Source organism: Oncorhynchus nerka, linkage group LG13 (genome assembly GCF_034236695.1).
Source record: "Oncorhynchus nerka isolate Pitt River linkage group LG13, Oner_Uvic_2.0, whole genome shotgun sequence".
NCBI lineage: Eukaryota > Metazoa > Chordata > Actinopteri > Salmoniformes > Salmonidae > Oncorhynchus > Oncorhynchus nerka.
In genome coordinates, this window is record NC_088408.1 from 88,434,600 (window position 1) to 88,462,080 (window position 27,481).

At 44.3% G+C, this 27,481-nt stretch overlaps 1 protein-coding gene across 1 annotated transcript in view; it reads right to left on the minus strand.

Moving 5' to 3' along the window:
* LOC115140706 (whirlin-like) overlaps nt 1–22,234 on the minus strand; it is a 92,903-nt gene extending 70,669 nt beyond the window's left edge. The window contains 2 exon segments of the mRNA XM_065026061.1: nt 21,459–21,685; nt 21,688–22,234. Of these exon segments, the coding sequence (XP_064882133.1) occupies nt 21,459–21,685; nt 21,688–22,234 (774 nt within the window).
* Nucleotides 22,235–27,481: the final 5,247 nt, after the last annotated feature.

Here is a 27,481-nt window from a genome sequence, read left to right on the forward strand (position 1 = left end):
ACAGCCCTTAGCTGTGGTATATTGGCCATATATCGCAAACCCCCGAGGTTCCTTATTGCTATTATAAACTGGTTACCAACGTAATCAGAGCAGTAACAATAAATGTTTTGTCATACCCGTGGTATACGGTCTGATATACCACGACCTTCAGCCAATCAGCATTCAGGGCTCAAACCAACCAGTTTATAATAGGGCTTCACTAACCAACACAACAAACAGAGAGAAATGGAAGAGATGATCAGAAAAAGGATGCTAGCATTGAATAACAGAAAGATATACTCGTGAATTACAGGATCACTATGGATGATCCTGACTGGAACAATGCACTGAACCATTCACTTTTTGTACAACATGATTATATCACCTTTTGAAGTATACATTTAGATAGAATGACAATAGAGTAAGCCCTTTTCTATTCTAGGCTGGTTGTTGGATAGATGTGCTGCAGGCACCAAGCTCATTTAGGAGGACAAGAGCCAAAGGTCAGTGCTATAACGAGCACAGAGGAGTGACACTCAGCTGCTATCAGGCTAGAAATATCTCCCCCAGGTTTTCACTGGAGGCAGTCACAGTTGGAGTGGGAGTAAACAGGGCTCTCAGTGGCATTGGAACTGGATGAAGCTAGCTGGATGGAGGAGGAGGAGGAGGAGGAGGAGGAGAGGAGGAGGAGTAAACAGGGCTCTCAGTGGCATTGGAACTGGATGAAGCTAGCTGGATGGAGGAGGAGGAGGAGGAGGAGGAGGAGGAGGAGGAGGAGGTGGAGTAAACAGGGCTCTCAGTGGCATTGGAACTGGATGAAGCTAGCTGGATGGAGGAGGAGGAGGAGGAGGAGGAGGAGGAGGAGTAAACAGGGCTCTCAGTGGAATTGGAACTGGATGAAGCTAGCTGGATGGAGGAGGAGGAGGAGGAGGAGGTGGAGGAGGAGGAGGAGGAGGAGGAGGAGGAGTAAACAGGGCTCTCAGTGGCATTGGAACTGGATGAAGCTAGCTGGATGGAGGAGGAGGAGGAGGAGGAGGAGGAGGAGGAGGAGGTGGAGTAAACAGGGCTCTCAGTGGCATTGGAACTGGATGAAGCTAGCTGGATGGAGGAGGAGGAGGAGGAGGAGGAGGAGGAGGAGGAGGAGTAAACAGGGCTCTCAGTGGCATTGGAACTGGATGAAGCTAGCTGGATGGAGGAGGAGGAGGAGGAGGAGGAAGAATAGAAGGAGGAGGATGGAGGGCTTTATTTATAAGCAGGAAGAGAAGGGGCTGAGAGGCGCCGAGAGGGACCACTGCAGAATTCAACACTGGGCAGGCAGCAGGCTACAGTGGCTTTGGCTAACAGGGCTCTCAGAGTCTCTTCACTCAGTCCTGGTACACTGGTTGACAGAAATGTGTTGAGGGGAGACATTTATATTGTCATAGTCAGTACCTAACTAACAGTACTGATAGTTAGTTACATTTATATTGTCATGGTCAGTACATAACTAACAGTACTGATAGTTAGTTACATTTATATTGTCATGGTCAGTACCTAACTAACAGTACTGATAGTTAGTTACATTTATATTGTCATGGTCAGTACATAACTAACAGTACTGATAGTTAGTTACATTTATATTGTCATGGTCAGTACCTAACTAACAGTACTGATAGTTAGTTACATTTATATTGTCATGGTCAGTACCTAAGTTAACAGTACTGATAGTTAGTTACATTTATATTGTCATGGTCAGTACCTAACTAACAGTACTGATAGTTAGTTACATTTATATTGTCATGGTCAGTACCTAACTAACAGTACTGATAGTTAGTTACATTTATATTGTCATGGTCAGTACCTAACTAACAGTACTGATAGTTAGTTACATTTATATTGTTGTGGTCTGTACCTAACTAACAGTACTGATAGTAAGTTACATTTTTATGGAATGGTCTGTCGAATTATGTGAGAGACGCAGACTCGGTCTCAACTTTTAGGTCTTTATTGAAGACTAATCTCTTTAGTAGGTCCTATGATTGACTGTAGTCTGGCCCAGGGGTGTGAAGGTGAGTGGCAAGGCACTGTAGTGACAAACCACACTTGCTGTCCCTGCCTGGCTGGCTCCCCTCTCCACTGGGATTCTCTGCCTCTGACCCTGAGTCACTGGATTGCTTACACTCTCCCATACCATCCCTAGGAGTATACACCACATCACGCCAGGCTTTTTCGCTATACTCGACTTAAGTGGGTTGAGTCAAAGACGTGATCTTCCTGTCCGGTTTTGCACCCCATCAGGCTTGTGTGGTGGGGGAGATTTTCATGGGCTAAATTCGGCCTCGTCTCAGGGTACTAAATTAGTCTGATTCCCGCTAGTGGTGTAGGGGCTATATTCTGGTTATTATCCTGCCTGGTTAGGCCTGGTGCTAGGGTCATATCTGGTGTAATTCCCCTGACTTATCTGGTGTCCTGTGTGATCTTAGGTATGCTCCCTTTAATGCTCCTCTCTCTCCGTCTCCCCTCCCAGAGGACCATGCCTCAGGACTACCTGGCCTGATGTCTCCAGGCTGTCCCCGTCCCCAGTCCCCCTGGTCGTGCTGCTAATCCAGTTTCTGCTGCAGCTATGGAACCCTGGCCTGTTCCCCGGACCTGTTACCTTGTCTTGGACCTGCTGTCTGGACCCCCTCTCTCTCTCCTCTCCCTCACTCTCTACCACACCTGCTGTCTGGACCCTCTCTCTCTCTCCTCTCCCTCACTCTCTACCACACCTGCTGTCTGGACCCCTCTCTCTCTCCTCTCCCTCACTCTCTACCACACCTGCTGTCTGGACCCTCTCTCTCTCTCCTCTCCCTCACTCTCTACCACACCTGCTGTCTGGACCCTCTCTCTCTCTCCTCTCCCTCACTCTCTACCACACCTGCTGTCTGGACCCTCTCTCTCTCTCCTCTCCCTCACTCTCTACCACACCTGCTGTCTGGACCCTCTCTCTCTCTCCTCTCCGTCACTCTCTACCACACCTGCTGTCTGGACCCTCTCTCTCTCTCCTCTCCCTCACTATCTACCACACCTGCTGTCTGGACCCTCTCTCTCTCTCCTCTCCCTCACTCTCTACCACACCTGCTGTCTGGACCCTCTCTCTCTCTCTCCTCTCCCTCACTCTCTACCACACCTGCTGTCTGGACCCTCTCTCTCTCTCTCCTCTCCCTCACTCTCTACCACACCTGCTGTCTCGACCTCTGAATGCTATGAAAAGCCAACTGACATTACTCCTGAGGTGCTGACCTGTTGCATCCTCTGTAACCACTGTGATTATTATTTGACCCTGCTGGTCATCTATGAACGTTTGAACATCTTGAAGAACGATCTGGCCTTAATGGCCATGTACTCGTATAATCTCCTCCCAGCACAGCCAGAAGAGGACCACCCCTCAGAGCCTGGTTCCTCTCTAGGCTTCCTCCTAAGTTCCAGCCTCTCTAGGGAGTTTTTCCTAGCCACCGCGCTTCTACACCCGCATTGCTTGCTATTTGTTTACTATTTGGGGTTTTAAGTGCTTGGTCGCCTGTTGGAGCATGATCTATATGACAAGGCTGAGAAACGCTTGTTCTTCCAACAGTCCGTCTCCTTCCTAGGGCATCGGAGTGGACGTCAGGAGTGGAGATGGAGAACGACCGCATTGCAGCCGTGCGTAATTGGCCGACTCCCACCACGGTAAAGGAGGTGCAGCGATTCTTAGGGTTTGCCAACTACTACCGGAGGTTTATCTGGGGTTTTGGTCAGGTTGCTGCTCCCATTACCTCACTGCTAAAGGGGGGCCCGGTGCGCTTGCAGTGGTCGGCTGAGGTGAACAGGGCTTTTAGGCACCTGAAGGCTCTGTTTACCTCGGTTCCTGTGTTGGCTCATCCGGATCCCTCTTTGCCATTCATAGTGGAGGTGGACGCATCCGAAGCTGGGATAGGAGCAGTGCTCTCTCAGCGCTCGGGTACGCCACTGAAGCTCCGCCCCTGTGCCTTCTTTTTGAAGAAGCTCAGCCCGGCGGAGCGAAACTATGATGTGGGGGACCGGGAGCTGTTGGCTGTCGTAAAAGCCTTGAAGGTGTGGAGACATTGGCTTGAGGGGGCTAAACACCCTTTTCTCATCGGGACTGACCATCGCAATCTGGAGTACTGAATCCTCGTCAGGAGACTGAATCCTCGCCAGGCAATGTGGGCCATGTTTTTCACTCGTTTTGTGTTTATCCTCTCTTACAGACCAGGCTCCCAGAACATTAAGGCAGACGCACTGTGGTGACACCGGTAGTGTGGGAGCTTTGAGCGGGCGTCACGTGGACTTTGAGCAGGCATCATGTGGACTTTGAGCGGGCGTCATGTGGACTTTGAGCGGGCGCCACGTGGACTTTGAGCGGGCGTCACGTGGACTTTGAGCGGGCGTCATGTGGACTTTGAGCGGGCGTCACGTGGACTTTGAGCGGGCGTCACGTGGACTTTGAGCGGGCGTCACGTGGACTTTGAGCGGGCGTCACGTGGACTTTGAGCGGGCGTCACGTGGACTTTGAGCGGGCGTCACGTGGACTTTGAGCGGGCGTCACGTGGACTTTGAGCGGGCGTCACGTGCAGAGCCCTCTCCCCCTGGGCGTCTGTACGTTCCGTCTGCTGTCCGCGACCGACTGATCTCTTGGGCCAACACGTCACCCTCCTCTGGTCATCCTGCGATAGGTCTGACGGTGCGCTGTCTTGATGGGAGGTACTGGTGGCCCACTTTAGCTAAGGACGTGAGGATTTATGTTTCCTCCTGCTCAGTGTGCACCCAGTACAAGGCTCCTAGACACCTGCCCAGAGGTAAGCACCTGTCAGTGGATTTAAAAAAAAACTTATCTTCCACCTTCACAGGGTAACACCACGATCCTGGTCGTTGTGGATCATTTTTCTAAGTCCTGTCGTCTCCTCCCTTTGCCCGGTCTCCCTACGGCCTTACAAACGGCGGAGGCCCTGTTTACACACTTACCGGCACTATGGGGTGCCTGACGATATAGTGTCTGATCGAGGTCCCCAGTTCACATCAAGGGTCTGGAAGACGTTCATGGAACGTCTGGGGGTCTCGGTCAGCCTTACCTCAGGTTTTCACCCTGAGAGTAATGGGCAGGTGGAGAGAGTTAACCAGGAAGTGGGTAGGTTTCTGCGGTCTTATTGCCAGGACCGGCCGGGGGAGTGGGCGAAGTTCGTGCCCTGGGCAGAGATGGCCCAGAACTCACAACGCCACTCCTCCATTAACCTTTCTCTCTTTCAATGTGTAAGGGAGTTTTTCCTAGCCACCGCGCTTCTACATCCGCATTGCTTGCTATTTGGGGTTTCAAGCTGGGTATCTGTATTGCACTTATTTGACAACCACTGATGCAAAAAGGACTTTATAAAATACATTTGATTGAAAATAGATTAGATTCATAGTCAGCACCCAACGTCCGTCAAAGCTCATCACCTCATCTTTGCTATGGTATATAACTAGTCTCTCCTCACAGCCCATAGATGTTATGTTGGTTCTGGGTTGTGAGATTAGTGTTGTCAGATATTAGTTGGTACCATGGAAAATGTCCTTTATTTCAGATATTAGTTGGTACCATGGAAAATGTCCTTTATTTCAGATATTACTTGGTACCATGGAAAATGTCCTTTATTTCAGATATTAGTTGGTACCATGGAAAATGTCCTTTATTTCAGATATTACTTGGTACCATGGAAAATGTCCTTTATTTCAGATATTACTTGGTACCATGGAAAGATGTCCTTTATTTCAGATAATGGCACATGACTCATCCTTTGTAGTCTATTGCTTTTCAATGGAACCTTGGACATAAAAGCACACATATTCCATTGCAAACTGCAAAGAAACTCTTTTCCATTTTATGAGGTTTGTCGTTTTCAAAGCCCCACAATAGATGTTATCTTACACAAACCCTTCCCTGCTATATCTGTACATTGTAGTCAGACAAGATTGAGTTCCAAACAAATAAGTAAACAAGGATTACATAAGATGCGATATCAGGCCCAATAGCAGTGATGGAGTGATGGTGCGTGTGCGTGAGTGTGTGTGCGTGTGTGTGTGTGTGTGACAGCCTCCATGTAGCAGGGGTAAATTGTGGTAAATTGTCTGTCACCTAAAATCTCCTTTGCCAGATGCTTCCCCCATTCCTCCATCTATCACTGTTAAGATACCTCATCCCTTCCTAAACAGACCTCCATCCCTCTCATCCACCACACTCTGCTACCCTAAGCCGAGACACATCCAAACAACCTGATTACAATCGCCACAGCTGTCTCTCTTGGGGGTGGCAGGTAGCCTAGTGGTTAAAGCGTTGGGCCAGTAACTGGAAGGTTGCTGGATCGAATCCCCAAGCTGACAAGGTAAAAATCGGTCAAACTGCCGCTGAGCAGTTAACCCACTGTTCCCCGGGTGAGGCAGTTAACCCACTGTTCCCCGGGTGACATGGATGTTGATTAAGGCAGCCCCCCGCATCTCTCTGATTCGGAGGTGTTGGGTTAAATGTGGAAGACACATTTCAGTTGGACAACTGACTAGTTATCCCTCTGTCTCTCTCCTCTGATTTACAATCTCTTCAGAAATTATTCACACCCCTTGACTTGTTTGTTTATTTTTTATCAATGATCAACACAAAATAATGTCAAAGACACTAACATATATAAAAACACATATATATTGATTAGATAGGTATTCAGCCCCCTGAGTCAATACTCAATAAGTTACTCCTCAGCCTAAAATGTCTCCACCAGTACTGCTGTACAAGAATCCCATTTTGGATAAATAATTTTGCATGCCCAATTTTTCAGTTTTTGATTTGTTAAAAAAGTTTGAAATATCCAATAAATGTTGTTCCACTTCATGATTGTGTCCCACTTGTTGTTGATTCTTCACAAAAAAAATACAGTTTTATATCTTTATGTTTGAAGCCTGAAATGTGGCAAAAGGTCGCAAAGTTCAAGGGGGCCGAATACTTTCGCAAGGCACTGTAGATACTGTTGGAATCAATAAGTTACTCCTCAGCCTAAAATGTCTCCACCAGTACTGCTGTATTGCTAGCTTTTCAGTAACTGGAGTTACTGTGTGAATGGCTAGGATGTTGTCATGGAGGGTGACAACATATGTTTGCGAGTTCTAGTCTCAGTAAGTGCTGGTTAGGGAGGATGTGGTATGCCAAGCACAGTGAAATGGAATGAGACTGTCACACTCCCACAGTACTGTATCAATATTCACACTGTGTCTGCCAAAGAAACAACCCGATACAATAGCATGACAGCAATACAAGTGTTAAGTAACTGCTTTACAAGACCATCCCTCTTGTCACTGACTGCTAAAACATCAAGGCCTTGAAGAGAGAGCCCTCTGTAAGATGATATCGTTATCCAGAGTTAAGTTATTTCTGTCAGTTAAGAAGAGGCGAAAGAGTGAAGAATCCCCATTTTCCAACTGATGGCCCAGTAACATATTACTCATCTAAGTGTCGTGTCTTTGGCTATGCCGGATTAAGTGATATGACATGCCATTCTATAAAATAATTTCTCCGTAATTAATATTACCTGATTGAGCTAATCATGTAAATGTAATTAACTAAAGAGTCGGGCACCACGAAATAATATTTATAGAGCTGTTATCTTCCGAATAAACTCTTAAAGACCTAGTAATATTTGACATCAATAGCAGTCAATATGAATCGTCATCTTAATTCAGTCTCATCTGAAAGTTGTAAATTCTTGGTTATCTGCACAAATCCTTACAAGTTGAACGAGCAATACAAAATTTCAGTTTAATTATTTATTTACTAAATACCTAACTAATCACACAGAATTACACATACACATAATTAAATCATAACTTGATTACAAATTACGTCATAAAGGAAAACGTCCCTAGCGGGCGGAACAGATATGACAGCTTGTTACACAAAAGAAAAGGGGCTGGGTTTGAGTGAAAGAGCGGGAAGACTGAGGAACAAAGGACGAAGCTGTGCTATCATAAATATAGTATCTTATGCATTCTAAATTACCGCCCATTTGGAAAAGGTAAATGCAATAAATATTTATTCTGAGCTGCGCTTCAGTAGGTTAGTGGTAGATGGAAGGCCGTGTTGCCAAACTGAGTCCTTCGAAGAATGTCTCTGGTGGTCGATTGGATACGTTCTAGTAACGTCATTGTGTGATAGACGGGATACTCTGTCTGTTCCTTCCTAACCCTCGTTTGCATCTGCTGTTGCTAACTCAATGGCTAGGAGGTATCACTTCTGTAGTGAATAAGAGTTCAAAGTTCATACCATTCGCAACCAAAGCTCACGCTGATGTTGGCTTCATTCTGTAGTTATTATCTGAACCATTTTTTACATCGGACCGTCGTCCTCACGTCCTTGGAACAGGAGGTTATATTGTCGTCAAGGGCTTATATAGGAAGGGAGAGGGGGGCGTGTTTGAAAAGTTTTATAGCCCATGTCCCTTCACAGGGGTGGGCCACTGATTGAGCAGAGCCCTATCTTATGAAAACCGAAATCTCACATTTTAGAAGCTAAAATCACATTTCATCCCATCACAAATAATTTCATATTCAAACATTTAAATTGAACAACAATTCCATGTGAATCCGATAACTCTGATGTGTAGACTTTCCACTGTAGAGTTTGTCATCTTATCATTGATCACTATGTCTCAGATGACAACCAAACTGACATCATATTCATTAAGTACCACCGCATATGTTCAGTTGGTCAGATTACCAGAATATAGTTCATTTCCCCCACCTTCTGATGTTCCCAGAATCTCTATGTTAACCAAGGGTTTTGCAAAGACCCTTGGGTAGAGAGAGGAAAAAGGGGGGAAGAGGTATTTATGACTGTCATAAACCTACCCCCAGGCCAACGTCATGACATAAGCATAAACATTAATGTTTCGGTTATATGCTCTCTAGGCACACCAAATGGCATTATTATTTATAGAAAAGCAATACCTATAATCATCCAAAGGCCCAAGCAAAGATATACAACTAATTGTGGTATAGACTCCTCTCAAGATCTAGTTTAGCATGGCATACCTGTGACTGCTCTCCTGAGAGGCTGAGATTCAGTCTAGACAGCCAGCATCTACATTCCAGACAGTAGTTAAACCTAACAGCTAAATGCTCTAACAGCTCTAGAAAACACAATGTACTACTGTTCCACCATCTATCCACTCCACTGGTGTTTGATGGACAGACTGATTTGATGTGCTGCTGGAGCAGATCTGTTGATATGTTTCTCTCTGTAGAGGACTGCTAGGTTGGTGTTCTGATTGAGTGCAGAGTGAGATACAAACTATTGTCCAGGGAAGACAGGGACGAGAGAGCAGTGAAAGGGGCATAGAGGAAAGAAAGGAATAAAAGGGCCAGAGAGAGAGAGAGAGAAAGAGACAGAGAGCAAGTGAGAGACAGCGAGTGAGAGAGAGAGAGAGAGTGAGAGAGAAAGAGAGAGGTGAACGATGGGGGACAGGAAATGAATCACGGGTGATGGAAGAAAAAGAAAGAAGAAAGAAATACAGATGGGGCAGAAGATGGCAGACAAGAGGAGGCTTTAATGAAGGGAAGCAGGTCATACAATGGGACTGACAGTTCAGTAATGAAGACAGACCAGTCAGACACAAGCAGGGAGATGACAAATGTACAAGCCAGGGCAGAGCTGAGCCATGCACTAACTAATGGGGGAGTGAATGAGCTCTCACACGACTAATAACTGAAACTCATGTAAAGTGCATTAACTAGCATCTTACACCGACCTAACCCTGGATAGCTTCTCCATATTTCCTCTCAAAGAATAGGGGCAGCGTGAAAGACACTGTGTGAGTCCAAAATGGCCACCTATTCCCCATAGGGCTCTGGTCAAAAGACATGCACTTCAGAAGGAATAGGGTGCCATCTCCAGGAAATAGCTGTGCTGCAGAACGGTCGGCCCTGCAGGGCCCTCCACGGTGCTTCAGCAAGGAAGAGGACAAAGATTTTGTGCGTGGGATGACAACTCACCCATTGATTAAGCTGTAGCTAGTTTGTCCTTACTCCATGAAAGAGGCTCCCGAGTGACGCAGCTGTCTAAGGCACTGCATCTCAGTGCTTGAGGCGTCACTACAGACACCGTGGTTGGGCAGCGCCCTATTGACCCAGCGTCATCTGGGGTAGGCTGTCATTGTAAATAAGAATTTGTTCTTAACTGACTTGCCTAGTTAAATGAAGGTTGCATTTAAAAACAAAAGAGCAGATAAATTATGCCACATTTCAACAAACCGCTGCTACCCCCTCAAAAGCAAAATAACAGCTCATTGAACTCGTTCCAAAATGGTACCCTATTCCATACATAGTGCACTACTTTTGACCAGAGCCCTATGGGGAATAGGGTGTCATTTGTGACGCAAACCAAGCCTGGACGGGATCCACTTTGATAATATAATACTGACCACGCCATGGCAGCTGAGCACAAATGCTGCTCCCTTCCTTCCTATCTATTTATTACACACAGCTCATTATTCACACTCCAGCCGTTATACAACAGTACCCTTTCTCTGAGAGGCTTTTGTCATGGTATTTGCTTTTTTGTTAGGTTACATGAAAAACTAAATCGCCCCTGTGTATCACGTTATAAAAATAGCAGCGGTAGCCTCAGTGGTTAGAGGTCTGCTCGTTCCAGAGTGGTGGGAATTCAGCACAGTATGTTTCTAACTCATCTACTGCCTCCTGAATGAATGGAAAGGAGAATGAGTAGAAGTATTAGCTATTCACAATGCTGGGAGGTCTGCCTTGTGTGCCTGCGGGTTGGTGTGTGTGTGTGTGGGGGGGGGGGGGAGATTGAGAGAGAGAGAGAGCGACAGAGAGAGAGAGAGAGATTGAGAGAGAGAGAGAGAGCGACAGAGAGAGAGAGATTGAGAGAGAGCGACAGAGAGAGAGAGAGATTGAGAGAGAGAGAGCGACAGAGAGAGAGAGAGAGAGAATAGAGAGAATAGAGATAACATAGTGACCAATCTAAGCTCATCTCTAGGCTGTCTGGTTTACTGAAGGATGACTCATTACACTGCAGGGGAGAACCATCTTAATAAAACCCCATAGACCAAAGTTTTGTTTACTTTCAACCTTTTACCATTTCACTTCAGCTACACAGTTACACTCCCCCGGCTCTTTGACAGGGAAACTTACAGCCTTAAAGTAATAGGAGATTTGAATATATACACTGTATTTTGTCCATTATATCAGCCCTGGACAAACAATAAAGAGTATATTTCTGCACACTTCCTCCACTCTCAGCTAGTTGCTTCCTGTCTGGTAAACATACAGTGGCACTTTGGCTGCCTCTCTAATGGCACCTATTTCCAATATAGTGCACTACTTTTGATGAGGGCCCACAAGTCTGTGGTCAAATGTACTACACTATTTAGGGAATAGGGTCCCATTTAGGACACATTTTTTGAAGTAGCACAAGAGAGGAAGAATTAGCCTCCTTGCTCCCTGCCTTAAATGCTGCCTGCTTAATTAAAAGCTTGAATTAATTATTTAGTTCTTGATGAAATGGGGATCGGGACCAATGAATGACTGAGCGGGAGCCACTGTCTCTCTGCAGGGAAATCACAGCAACACAGCAGGCCGGTACAGGCCTTAGCAACCCACAGGAGACAAATAGAGACTGTTCTATCTCATCCTAACAACTGAATGGTGATGTAACAATTACAAAACACTTTCATGTCTTGGCTGAATCATTTCAGAAATCTAGATCAATTACAGCTACATACTGTATATCTGTTTCAATTAAATTCACAAACGCTGTTACAGCTCAGTTAAAAGACTGAGCCTTGTGTGGATGTAGAGTCAGGTCCAAAATTATTGATACCCTTGATAAAGATGAGCAAAAAATACTAAAAAAATTAAATAAATACTGAGCTATATTGAATGCTAAAGAAAATGGGGAAATTAAATTATTTTAATACAATTGCACAGATAAAGAGATGTTGTTTAATTAACAAGTAACACATTTAGAGGATCTTATACCATTCCTCCAAACAGAATCTTTCCAGATCCTTGATATCCCTCATCTGTGCTTATGCTCTCTTCAATTCAAACCAAAGGTTTTCAATGGGGTTCAAGTGGGATCAATAAACATTTCCATTGTGGATTTTGATGTGTGCTTGGGGTTAGGTTTCAGGCTCCTGGTAGAGAAAACCAGGTTTTTGACTAAAATGTGCTGGTACTGCACTCTTAGAAAAAAGGGTTCCAAAAGGGTTCTTCGGCTGTCCCCATAGAAGAACCCTTTTTGGTTCCAGGTAGAACACTTTTGTGTTACATGTAGAACTCTCTATGGAGAGGGTTCTACATTGAACCCAAAAGGCTTGTACATTGAACCCAAAAGGGTTCTACATGGAGCCAAAAAGGGTTCTCCTATGGGGACAGTTGAAGAACCCTTTAAGGTTCTAGATAGCACTTTTTTTCTAAGAGGGTGGTTAAAGTTTATGATGCTGTTGACCGTAACATAAGCATAAGCAACATAAAGGTTCGCTTGGGGCCCCAGGCTGCTATAGAGGGCCCCCAACCTCTACTATGTTGAGAGTTAGAATAGTAGAATACACAAGGTGCAAGTTGGAAATTTGGTTGTGCATAGGGCTGTAACGGTGACCGTATTATTGCCACAACGGTGGTCACGAGGCATTATGGAAGTCAAATTCCACGTGACTGTTTAGTCATGGTAATTAGGCTTCTCCAAGCTCTGATGCTGCTGATGGTCATTACTAGCCTACCAAACATGCTAATTGCCTGGTACTCAGCACTATATTGTCCCTCTAATCACTGACATCAACGCAAATGTGTTCAAAAATCTAATCAAACATTTCATGAGAGCCCATAGGCTCATGTTGTGCAACATTTCTATAGGCTATGCAATTGCGTGAGAAAACAGAGTGATGGCCTCTATTAAAAAGAGGAGGATCCCATCAGCTTTCAGTAGGCTAGGCCTACTATATTTATTTCTCAACTTTCATAATATGAAGCACATTGTTTATCTTTAAAATAGGAGTATAAGTCTACCTGGCAGGCATGAAAATGTAACCACCGGAAAAGTGTCCTTCATTCGCTTTTTAAGTGCATTGATGACATGTATTATTCCCGCTGCCCCTGTTTCGAGACAGGTGCATGATAATGGTCCATTCTAAATCAAAATAAATGTCACACAAATATTATTTACTATATGTAAAGACAAGATTAAATCAAGAATAGTGTGATGGGTGACAATATTAGCCTATAACTTGTGAATTATATATTATCACTTGTGAATGATGCCCAGCTTGAGGCAAGAAACAGCCCATGCTTTTTTTGCAACATTTTCAAATCATAGCAAAACACCTCATGTAGCCTAGCACATAAGCCAATATGTTGTGATAAGGCCTGTGTCACAACTAAAGTGGCCAAATAAAATGAAGCACATTCATCTGCTTTACAAGGGATATAGAGCATAACTGGCATACATAAGCACACAAACAAAATGCTTCTTTATTATAAAAGCAATTCATGCTTTTGAGAATGGTGTTTTCCTGCAAATGAAACATTCCCACGTATAGCCTACTGCCATGTGCGCATTGCTGTGCTTATAATTAGAAGAAATAGCCTAATAGTTTATCAACATTTTAAGCTAAACGATCTCATTTGTTACATCAGGCTTATTTCTTTAAATTAACTAGTGTTGCCCACAGCCATATGGCATAGCCAGATCAGGGTTTAACATAAGGACAACTCAGAGTATGCTATTATGTACTTCTGAAATAAATCATGGATTTATTGTGAAGGTGTAGGCTGTATTGCATGGATTGATTGACTTTTTCAAATGTAGATGTTCCAAAGGTCTGCATCAGTGGCTTGTAGGATATGTGTGGAAGCCAGGAGATGATAAATGTGTTTATGTTCATTAATGGTCAGTTACTGTGAGACAGGCAGTTATGTCAGCTAACAATGCTTTGATTGGTAAATTAGTCTAGCCAGCTATTTATACTTGTAGTAATCATGGCTGAATACCGACTGGCCACGCAGGGCAGGTTCCCTGTTGATTTTGTTAGCCACTCTCACTCAGATATATTCAATATGGCATAAGTCATGGCAAAATGTGTAGAATTGCAGGGAATTAACTGTAAAACCTATATCTTTCTTCTGTCAAGGGGGGGGGGGGGACAACCAAATCTCACTTAGGGCCGGCACCCAAAAGGCTAGATCTGACCATGACAAGTTCCAATCCAAGTGCCAATGCTGCTTAGCAATCTCCAGGCATTAACATTTGTTGGATGACATGAAAATAACAAACCTGGTTTCCTCTGCCAGGAGGCTGAAACTTGGTCGCAAGTTGATCTTCCAGCAAGACAATAACTCCAAGCACACAAAGAAATCCACAAAGAAATTACTTGATCCACATTTTGCAATGGCCATCTCATTGGGATATACTATCGAGTGGTTTGAGAAGAGATGACAACAAGCATCACTCATCTCCTGTTATGTATAGAGCATGCAGAGACAGCCAGGCCACCAGGTCAGATGGGAGTCATACAACATGCAGCCAAGGTCTCATAGCCTGAGCATGTCAGGTGCCTATAGAAACAAATTAAATCAACCAGCCAAGATCTCCTAGCCTGAGCATGTCAGGTGCCTATAGAAACAAATTAAATCAACCAGCCAAGATCTCCTAGCCTGAGCATGTCAGGTGCCTATAGAAACAAATTAAATCAACCAGTCAAGATCTCCTAACCTGAGCATGTCAGGTGCCTATAGAAACAAATTAAATCAACCAGCCAAGATCTCCTAGCCTGAGCATGTCAGGTGCCTATAGAAACAAATTAAATCAACCAGCCAAGGTCTCATAGCCTGAGCATGTCAGGTGCCTATAGAAACAAATTAAATCAACCAGCCAAGGTCTCCTAGCCTGAGCATGTCAGGTGCCTATAGAAACAAATTAAATCAACCAGCCAAGATCTCCTAGCCTGAGCATGTCAGGTGCCTATAGAAACAAATTAAATCAACCAGCCAAGATCTCCTAGCCTGAGCATGTCAGGTGCCTATAGAAACAAATTAAATCAACCAGCCAAGATCTCCTAGCCTGAGCATGTCAGGTGCCTATAGAAACAAATTAAATCAACCAGCCAAGATCTCCTAGCCTGAGCATGTCAGGGGAATACAGAAAGAAATTAAATCTATCATGACCACAACCTGAGGATACATCTCTTCTGAGATGGTCATCATGCTAATATTAGTAACCACTCCAAAAAATGAGTAAATATTACCACATTTGAATTCTTTCCACGCTCTTCACACAAGGCAATATATAGAGCTCTTTGTAACAGTTCAACTGTGTAAAGACTGTGCTGTGACCAACAACAAAAAATAAGTTGCCTCATAATGAACAGGTCCCTCGTCTAACAAGATGATCCCATTCAAAAATGAGTACAATATTAGACACCCCAATCCTGTCTTCTTTCCACGCTCTTCACGTCTCTATTCAGGTACAATTAGCAGTCTCTTTGAACAAGTTCACCCACAATCCTGTCTGTCTGCCCTTTAGACACGTCTCTATTCAAACAATTAGCAGTCTGCTGAACAAGACACCACAATCCTGTCTGTCTAGACACGTCTCTATTCAGGTACAATAGATCAATCCTGTCTGTCTGCCCTTTAGACACGTCTCTATTCAGGTACAATTAGCAGTCTGCTGAATAAGACACCCCAATCCTGTCTGTCTGCCTTTTAGACACGTCTCTATTCAGGTACAATTAGCAGTCTGCTGAACAAGACACCACAATCCTGTCTGTCTGCCCTTTAGACACGTCTCTATTCAGGTACAATTAGCAGTCTGCTGAACAAGACACCACAATCCTGTCTGTCTTTGCCCAGTCTGCTGAGCAAGACACCACAATCCACTGTCTCTAGACACATCTCTATTCAGGTACAATTAGCAGTCTGCTGAACAAGACACCACAATCCTGTCTGTCTGCCCTTTAGACACGTCTCTATTCAGGTACAATTAGCAGTCTGCTGAACAAGACACCACAATCCTGTCTGTACAGACACGTCTCTATTCAGGTACAATTAGCAGTCTGCTGAACAAGACACCACAATCCTGTCTGTCTGCCCTTTAGACACGTCTCTATTCAGGTACAATTAGCAGTCTGCTGAACAAGACACCACAATCCTGTCTGTCTGCCCTTTAGACACATCTCTATTCAGGTACAATTAGCAGTCTGCTGAACAAGACACCACAATCCTGTCTGTCTGCCCTTTAGACACGTCTCTATTCAGGTACAATTAGCATTGAACAAGACACCACAAGCAGTCTGCTGCAGTCTGCTGAGCAAGACACCACAATCCTGTCTGTCTAGACACATCTCTATTCAGGTACAATTAGCAGTCTTGAACAAGACACACGTCTCTATTCAGGTACAATTAGCAGTCTGCTGAACAATCACCCCCAAGACCCAGAGCCTTATATGTAGACCTTATTTCTATTTTCTGCCTAAATATATGGCTCTGCCAAGGCCAAACTGTTCTCAATCCCTTATTTTGAGGCAGGCAAACAGAAGAATACAGTTCAAAGATATAAGCATATTAATAAATAGAGGACATATTTATTTAACACAAAATAAATTCCTATATTAACTCAGTATTTGTCTAAATAAATGACTGGACATGTTAACCTTGGAACAGTGTCAGAGAAGTAAGAAGTAATAACAGATGTTTTTATTTTATTCTGATTCAAAATAGCCTTGTCTTCGACTGTGTTGAGAAAGTCTTATATTAGACATTAATGAAGGTCTGAGCTATTCAGGGATCCTCTGAATAAATCTTGTTTTGTTTTTTAATAGCTGCAGGTTATGTTTTCAAGTCTGACTGGGCGAAAGCAGATGACATTAGCCAAACAATGTCTTGTGGCAGACAGACTGACGATGAGACAGCAGCACTGATAACAAAACACAACCTACCGCTGTGACAAAAGAAAAACCCACCACTGATAGCAAACCTTCAAATAATGCGTCAGTATGTGAAACACATTCATTTTCCTGACTACAGCTAAGAATCAGGCCTTACACTGTCTCACTGAGTCCCAAGAGGCAGCCTATTCTTTATAGTGCCCTACTATGGGCGCTGGTCAAAAGTTGTGCACTACATAGGGAATAGGGTGCCATTTGAGACCCACATACTCTCTATGCTGTAGTCTGTATTCATCATCTCTCTCCACTCACACTGCCCCCTCCAATTTCAATTCCATTACTATTACATAACATACCAAACTCCAAAATAAACCTGGAAATTAAAGTAGCAGAATTACTGGAACAGCTAGCTTCACACATATACATAAAAGTGCACACCTTGGCAACATGGATTTGAAATAGATTAAATGCACTCTAATCTTAGTGAGACAGTGAATCCATCCGAAATAGCACCCTATTCCCTGTATAGTGCACTACTTTAGACCAGGTCCCATGGAATAAAATAGCACCATAACATTGGAATAGAGTGCCATTTGGGTAGCAAAAAGAATCTGCACTAGTTTCTCTCTTCAGACTGGCAAAGTTCAGCTTAGATCGTGGAGCCACAGGCCGGGGTAGGGAGCATGAATATGTGATCAGTATTACAGAATAAAATACATACATTTTGATGGGATTAAAACTAGTGCCTCAAACTGTACCTCAAATCAAATCAAATGTTATTTGTCACATACACATGGTTAGCAGATGTTAATGCGAGTGTAGCGAAATGCTTGTGATTCTAGTTCCGACAATGCAGTAATAACCAACGAGTAATCCAACCTAACAATTCCACAACTACTACCTTATACACACAAGTGTAAACGGATAAAGAATATGTATATAAAGATATATGAATGAGTGATGGTACAGAACGGCATAGGCAAGATGCAGTAGATGGTATAGAGTACAGTATATTCATATGAGATGAGTAATGTAGGGTATGTAAACATAAAAGTGGCATAGTTTAAAGTGGCTAGTGATACATTTATTACATAAAGATGGCAAGATGCAGTAGATGATATAGAGTACAGTATATACATATACATATGAGATGAGTAATGTAGGGTATGTAAACATTATGTTATGTGGCATTGTTTAAAGTGGCTAGTGATATATTTTTTCCATCAATTTCCATTGTTAAAGTGAGCTGGAGTTGAGTCAGTATGTTGGCAGCAGCCACTTAATGTTAGTGGTGGCTGTTTAACAGTCTGATCGTCTTGAGATAGAAGCTATTTTTCAGTCTCTCGGTCCCAGCTTTGATGCACCTGTACTGACCTCGCCTTCTGGATGATAGCGGGGTGAACAGGCAGTGGCTCAGGTGGTTGTTGTCCTTGATGATCTTTATGGCCTTCCTGTGACATCGGGTGGTGTAGGTGTCCTGGAGGGCAGGTAGTTTGCCCCCTGTGATGCATTGTGCAGACCTCACTACCCTCTGGAGAGCCTTACGGTTGTGGGCGGAGCAGTTGCCGTATCAGGCGGTGATACAGCCCGACAGGATGCTCTCGATTGTGCATCTGTAGAAGTTTGTGAGTGCTTTTGGTGACAAGCCAAATGTATTCAGCTTCCTGAGGTTGAAGAGGCGCTGCTGTGCCTTCTTCACCACGCTGTCTGTGTGGGTGGACCAATTCAGTTTGTCCGTGATGTGTACGCCGAGGAACTTAAAACTTAAAACTTACTACCCTCTCCACTACTGTCCCATCGATGTCGATAGGGGGGTGGTCCCTTTGCTGTTTCCTGAAGTCCACAATCATCTCTTTTGTTTTGTTTTGTTGACGTTGATTGTGAGGTTATTTTCCTTGGAGGCGTGCATGGCCATGCAGTCGTGGGTGAACAGGGAGTACAGGAGAGGGCTCAGAACGCACCCTTGTGGGGCCCCAGTATTGAGGATCAGCGGGGTGGAGGTGTTGTTACCTACCCTCACCACCTGGGGGCGGCACATCAGGAAGTCCAGTACCCAGTTGCACGGGGCGGGGTCGAGACCCTGCTTAATGACGATTTTGGAGGGTACTATGGTGTTAAATGCTGAGCTGTAGTCGATGAACAGTATTCTTACATAGCTATTCCTCTTGTCCAGATGTGTTAGGGCAGTGTGCAGTGTGCAGTGTGGCTGCGATTGCGTCGTCTGTGGACCTATTGGGGCGGTAAGCAAATTGGAGTGGGTCTAGGGTGTCAGGTAGGGTGGAGGTGATATGGTCCTTGACTAGTCTTTTAAAGCACTTCATGATGACGGAAATGAGTGCTACGGGGCGAGTCATTTAGCTCAGTTACCTTAGCTTTCTTGGGAACAGGAACAATGGTGGCCCTCTTGAAGCATGTGGGAACAGCAGACTGGGATAAGGATTGATTGAAAATGTCCGTAAACACACCAGCCAGCTGGTCTGCCCATGCTCTGAGGACGCGGCTGGGGATGCCGTCTGGGCCTGCAGCCTTGCGAGGGTTAACACGTTTAAATGTTTTACTCACGTCGGCTGCAGTGAAGGAGAGTCCGAAGGTTTTGGTAGCGGGCCGTGTCAGTGGCACTGTATTGTCCTCAAAGCGAGCAAATAAGTTATTTATTCTGTCTGGGAGCAAGACATCCTGGTCCGCGACATGGCTGGTTTTCTTTTTGTAATCCGTGATTGACTGTAGACCCTGCCACATACCTCTTGTGTCTGAGCCGTTGAATTGCTACTCTACTTTGTCTCTAAACTGACGCTTAGCTTGTTTGATTGCCTTGTGGAGGGAATAGCTACACTGTTTGTATTCAGTCATGTTTCCGGTCACATTGCCCTGGTTAAAAGCAGTGGTTAGCGCTTTCAGTTTTGTGCGAATGCTGCCATCAATCCATGGTTTCTGGTTTGGGAATGTTTTCATCGTTGCTGTGGGTATGACATCGCTGATGCACTTTCTAATGAACTCGCTTTCTAATGAACTCGAATCAGCGTATTCGTCAATGTTGTTGTTGGATGCAATGCGGAACATATCCCAGTCCATGTGATCGAAGCAATCTTGAAGCGTGGAATCAGATTGGTCGGACCAGCGTTGAACAGACCTGAGCGCGGGAGCTTCTTTTTTTAGTTTCTGTCTGTAGGCTGAAAGCAACAAAATGGAGTCGTGGTCAGCTTTTCCGAAAGGAGGGCGGGGGAGGGCCTTATATGCGTCGCGGAAGTTAGAATAACAATGATCCAGGGTTTTACCAGCCCTGGTTGCGCAATCGATATGCTGATAGAATTTAGGGAGTCTTGTTTTCAGATTAGCCTTGTTAAAATCCCCAGCTACAATGAATGCAGCCTCAGGATATGTGGTTTCCAGTTTACATAGAGCCACTGATTCCGTACTCCACATGACTCTCTGTCTCTCTGTTTCAGTAGTTAGAATTCTGCCACTATGACGTACTCCACATGACTCTCTGTCTCTCTGTTTCAGTAGTTAGAATTCTGCCACTATGACGTACCCCACATGACTCTCTGTCTCTCTGTTTCAGTAGCTAGTATTCTGGCACTATGACGTACTCCACATGACTCTCTGTCTCTCTGTTTCAGTAGTTAGAATTCTGCCACTATGACGTACCCCACATGACTCTCTGTCTCTCTGTTTCAGTAGCTAGTATTCTGGCACTATGACGTACTCCACATGACTCTCTGTCTCTCTGTTTCAGTAGCTAGTATTCTGGCACTATGACGTACCCCACACGACTCTCTGTCTCTCTGTTTCAGTAGCTAGTATTCTGGCACTATGACGTACTCCACACGACTCTCTGTCTCTCTGTTTCAGTAGCTAGTATTCTGGCACTATGACGTACTCCACATGACTCTCTGTCTCTCTGTTTCAGTAGCTAGTATTCTGGCACTATGGCGTACTCCACATGACTCTCTGTCTCTCTGTTTCAGTAGCTAGTATTCTGGCACTATGACGTACTCCACGTGACTCTCTGTCTCTCTGTTTCAGTAGCTAGTATTCTGGCACTATGACGTACTCCACATGACTCTCTGTCTCTCTGTTTCAGTAGCTAGTATTCTGGCACTATGGCGTACCCCACATGACTCTCTGTCTCTCTGTTTCAGTAGTTAGTATTCTGGCACTGTGACTGACCTTTTTTCACAACAGACAGAGTTGGTGTGTTTATATTCCCTATGTAGTGCACTACCAGAACCTTTGGGAACCTGGTCAAATACACTATAAAGGGATAAGGGTTTCATTTGGGACATAAACAGAGCTGTTTATGTTTGTCATATTTTATTGTATTATAATTGGAGTCATAGCTAGCAATACCTTGCGTGTTGGTTTCTTCACAGAATAGGTCTATGCACTAATAGGCCTTTTACTGAACACACGCACACGCACACGCACACACACACACACACACACACACACACACACACACACACACACACACACACACACACACACACACACACACACACACACACACACACACACACACACACACACACACTGCCTACGTACCTTGACTGCCTCCATGTGTGAGACTCTGTCAAACAGCATGCCGTTAACAGTCACTATCTGATCCCCGACCCTCAGTCCTTCATTCTCGGCAAAAGATCCGGGTTCTACTAGCGACACATAGATTCCCACACCGTGCTCAGAACCTCCCCGGATGCTGAACCCTAAGCCCTCATTGCTCTTGCTGCGTCTCAGTGTCACTTCGCGGATCTCTCCAACAGCCTCCCCTGCATGAAAGCCAGGGGAGCTGTCCCATCCGCCGTGGTGCTGAAACTATCGGGGCAGGGGCAAGCTTCTGGTGATGTGAAACAAGAAAGATCATGAGGAAACTGGGGCTCATGCGGGTTCATAAAGTGTGTAGTGGGAATTGGGACATAGTTGTTTGCAGTATTGCCTACTCCTCCAAAGCTTTCAGGGTTGTTGACACTGTTTAGTGGTAGATGATCCGTTTTAAGGTACAGGCCCTCGGAAGTATACTGGTCGAACAACAGCTGATCTGAGCGGGGAATGACCAAACGCAACATGGGGAGGAGTTGTCGTTTGTTCGGCGTGTTGAGGATTATTTTGAGAGTTTGAACCAAGTCGAAGACGTTGCGTTTAGCGTGGTAAACATTGAGGCAGTGGATAAATTGTTCTCTCTCGAAGTCAGTGAGCAGCAAGTTGAGCGCGTTGTGCAGCTTCCGAACGTTGGCTGACAGCCCTCGGCCGCCCGACCCAGTCCCGGAGTTGCTGGCCGTCGTTGAATTGAGTGAAACGTGCTCCAAATCACTGCTCATCATCCTACAATTTTAACGTAAACACCGCACCACAGACAGAGATGGTCAGATAATCAGGCATTTATAATAATTCTGTAGATGTCACTCCGCTCCGAAAACATAGGTGACCGCACCGCGATTCTTGGAGGAAGTCACCTTTAAAAATTGTAATTGTTCCGATGTTTGTAGGTAGGGTCAAATTCTATCTGCTTACCATTGTCGTCGCATCTTCTATCTTCATCTATTTATGTAGTCCGGTTTTGTGTGAAGGTGCGTGGTAGATGATGGTGAGAAAATAATTGATTCAAAAAGTTGCTATAAATACTCGTGCAGATTAGGAATATTTATTGTCGGGTCACAAGTGTTATTCAACGGAATATGATCCTGGATATCCAAGAAGATGCATCACAAGCGCGCGCATTTTACGCGACAATCACAAGCAATCAAAAATTGTCACATTAATATATTCTTCAGGGTTTTCTGGGTGAAAACTGTTCGCAAATTGTCCTCTCTGTACCTTTCTTCGATAATTATAAAACCCGAAGTGGAAAAGCTGGTTGTTTATCGTTCATCCCAGTGTCCCCCGTTCCTCTGTCGGATAAGATCATGTTGTTCACTTGTAAGCTCCGCTGACTTGCTTTGCTCGCTCAGACTTTTCTGAATAGGAATTTACGCATTGTGTGGAGTAGGCCTATGTGAGTGTGTTGCTTAGAAACCGACAGCGGATCGCGAGGCGTTACACACAGACGCTGGGCAATACATGATTTGGTCTCATTGAAGAAACGCACAGATATAATGGAAGTTTCCAGCTACAGTATCATCATGCTCCAGTTCATTTACCTTACATAAGATAGTTCCATGATATCCATGAGATCTACCCAGGCTAGGGAGAGTGGCAAAGAGCATGCTCTACTTCCTTTCAATCACGTGTATGGACCAGTACAGGGCTACAAGTCCCCATTCAGTCTACTATCTTACGTCTCTGACAAGTCTATTCATTATTTAGGTCAGTATTTGGAGCTCTTTTGTATTTGAGTTACTGTGGCTGGTGGTTCTCTATTTGTAGGGAGCTGGTTTACAGTAGGCATCCAACAGCTGTTAAGCTCATAAAGCTGCATTAGCAATGTCTCGACAAAGACCTCATCTACTCATATCTGCACACATTACCATAATTAATTATAATTATAAACATTGCTATTTTTAGGCAATAAGCCTTCTCTATCCTATCTGCATATTTCCTCTTCCAGATGGACTCCAGGCTATTTGCTAAGGATAAGATTATTAAGATAAGTAATACAGTTAATTTGTAATAATAACAACAGCGGGCAACCAGACATGTTGAAACTAAATTAGACAACAGAGAATGTTCATGAAAAAATGGCATCATATTGTTCTCCATTCTTGTGTAATACCCGTTGAGCAAATGTACACCCTCTTTCTCTCTCTCTCTCTCTCACTCACACACACACACACACACACACACACACACACACACACACACACACACACACACACACACACACACACACACGCGCGCGCGCGCGCACACACACGCGCACGCGCACACATGATGTAAAACACCCCCACAAACTCAAAACAAGCTCCAAATAGACTGATTATGTCCCTACTACATTATACACCGACTTTAGGAACACCTGCCCTTTCCATTAAATAGACGTCACCTGTTAAATCCACTTCAATCAGTGTAGATGAAGGGGAGGAGACAGCTCAAATAATACTTGTTAAGCCTTGAGACCATTGAGACATGGACTGTGTGCCATTCAGAGACTTAATGGGCAAGACAATAAATGTAAGTGCCTTTGAATGGGGTATGGTAGGAGGTGCCAGGCGCACCGGTTTGAGTGTGTCAAGAACTGAAACGTTGCTGGTTTTTCACGCTCAACAGTTTTCCGTGTGTATAAAGAATGGTCCACCATCCAAAGGACATCCAGCCAGTGGTCGAAAATGTGTCATTGATGAAAAAGGACAAAGGAGACTGACACGAATTGTGCAGAGCAACAGACGGGCTACAGTTAGTCAACTGACAGTCCAGGACAACATTGGTGCCCAATGACCAATAACAGAATGCCCAACTCATCGTACCTTGACATGAATGGGGTATGGCAGCGACGACCTTACAGAGTTCCACTTCTTTCAGCAAAAAACAAGAAACTCTGGTTTCAGTGGGCTAAAGGAACAAAAACACTGGACATTGGACAATTGGAAAAACTTTGCCTTGTCTGATGAATCCCGGTTCCTGTGGTTTCACGCTAATGGGAGGACTAGGGTATGGAGAAAAGCACGAGTACATGCATCCATCATGCCGCGTGTCAACATTGCAGGGTGATGGTGATAGTGTAGGGTGTGTTTTCATGGCACACATTAGGCCCATTGATAAAAGTGGAGCAACATTTGAATGCCACAGGATATTTGAACATCATTGCCAATCAGGTGCATCCCTCCATGGCAACAGTGTGTCCATCTGCTAATTGATTGATTTCAGCAGGATAATGCCCCATGTCACAAGACTAGGATTGTCCAGAAATGGTTCCACGAACATGACAGTGAATTCAGCTTACTGCAGTGGCCTGTCTAGTCACCAGATCTCAATCCAATTGAGCATCTGTAGGATGAGATAGAACATGCTATTCAGAGTAGAGATCCACTACCAGCCAACTTGCAACAACTGAGAAGCATTGGAGTCAACATGGGCCAGCAACCCTGTGGAATGCTTCCGACACCGTGTAGAGTCCATGGCGTGACGAATTGAGGCTGTTCTGAGGGCAAAAAGGGGGTGCAACTCAATATTAGGAAGGTGTTCTTAATGTTTTGTACACTCATTGTATATGCCAAGCACTGTATAATTAAATATCTCATGAGACAATGTTAATCATTTACTGAGCTGTAAAACAATAACAGAATCAATCAGCTCTCTGTTGTTTAACTAAACATGCCCAATAAACTGGTCATTAGTGAGAGCAGAACAGGAAACGTTTATCCACCTCCTTGAGAGATGAAAAACGGTGTGTATGCATCCCAAATGGCACCCTATACTATACCCTATTTTTGACCAGGGCTCATAAGTAGTGCACTATATAAGGAACACATTTGGGATTGAACCACACTGGCTCCCTACCTGGGAGGGAGCAGACTAGCAGCCCGCCCTCCCATCGCCTCATCTTGTTCAACCCTGTCCAACTCTCAATCATATTAACAGGTTGTTAAAAGACAGTACATCATTTACAACGAGACACAGCACATCTGTCTTAGAATATGGGTGTAGTTAGTTTGTGTCTGAATTAAGGTGAAGTGGGTGAGGTAGGCCATGTCTCTTGTGACAAGATGAATTCTCACTCCGCTAGCTATCTTCAAAGCCAAGCAGCATAGAGATACAGACAGTCCCCCTCTCCTCTCCCCTCCTCAGCAATGCATTTAATACCACCTAAAGGCTTTGTTATACTGCTCAGTACATACTGTATGGAAAGGAGACATTTGGTGAAATGTAAAAAGTACATTGAGAAGGAATGTGTTAGCCTGGTCCCAGATCTGTTTATGCTGTCATGGTAACTCCATTGTTGTCATTGTCAAGCCAAACATTTGTCAGGAAAGTGAGTGACAAAGAGTTGGCATGCTAGCACAAACAGACTGGCACTCAGGCTAAGAACGTGTGTATATGAAACACAGTGCATTACTGTTCTACAGGGGCTACATGCAGTACATGACATAATCCATTCTTCTGTTTGCTACATGGTCTCTCTCTTAATTCTAATGGGAGATAAAGCATGCGTCCCAAATGGCCGCATATTCCCTATAGTGCCCTGGTCAAAAGTAGTGCACTATATAGGGAATAGGGTGCAATTTGGGATTCAGTTAAAAGGCCTGCAAAAAGGGAAGAACTTGTTCAAAAGAGTGTGGAGGAGGCTGGTTCTTGTGATGAATGACTTAACGTGTAATACAAGGAAAGTGACTCATGCTTCTTCACCCTGCCAAAGAGTAATTACAGTAATATAACCGGATCAATGTACCTTCTTAACATCCACCCTATTAAAACTTGTACTTAAAAAACAGTGCATGGGTTCTGGCCGTGGTCAACAGTAGTGTATAGGGGGCCATTCGAGATACACTCTATGCCATCTAGGTAGTTGGAAATGAAAACCATGATGTCAGCATAGTACAATGCTTTTACGGCGTAATGTAGATGCATTGCTATGTATCTACAGATTCAGAAAATATTAGGATATGTTGAAAGAGTGAGATGAGATAAGATTACAGATTTATATACATTTATACACTGAACAAAAATATAAACACTACAATTTTAAAGATTTTACTGAGTTACAGTTCATATAAGGTAATCAGTCAACTGAAATAAATAAATGTGGCCCTAATCTATGGATTTCACATGACTGAGAATACAGATATGCGTCTTTTGGTCACAGATACCTTAAATAAAAGGTAGGGGTGAGGATCAGAAAACCAGTCAGTATCTGGTGTGACCACCATTAGACTCATGCAGCGCGACACATCTCCTTCACAGAGAGTTGATCAGGCTGTTGATTGTGGCCATGGAATGTTGTCCCACTCCTCTTCAATGACTGTGTGAAGTTGCTTGATATAGGTGGGAACTGCAACACTTTGTCGTACATGTCGATCCAGAGCATCCCAAACATGCTCAATGGGTGACATGTCTGGTGAGTATGCAGGCCATGGAAGAACTGGGACATTTTCAGGTTCCAGGATTTGTGTACAGATCCTTGCGACATGAGGCCATGAATAATCATGCTGAAACATGAGGTGATGGCGGAGGATGAACGGCACGACAATGGGCCTCAGGATCTCGTCACGGTATCTCTATGCATTCAAATTGACATCAATAAAATGCAATTGTGTTCGTTGTCCGTGGCTTATGCCTGCCCATACCATAACCCCATCACCACCATGGGGTACTCTGTTCACAATGTTGACATCAGTAAATCTCTCGCCCACACTACGCCATACATGTTGCCTGTCATTTGCCCCGTACAGTTAAAATCAGGATTCATCCGTGAAGAGCACACTTCTCCAGCGTGCCAGTGGCCATCGAAGATTAACATTTGCCCACTGAAATCAGTTATAACACCGAATTGCACATTTAATGCACATTTTAGATTGACCTTTTATTGTCCCCAGGAAAAGGTGCACCTGTGTAATGATCATGCTGTTTAATCAGCTTCTTGATATGCCACACCTGTCAGGTGGATGGATTATCATAGAAATGCTCACTAACAGGAA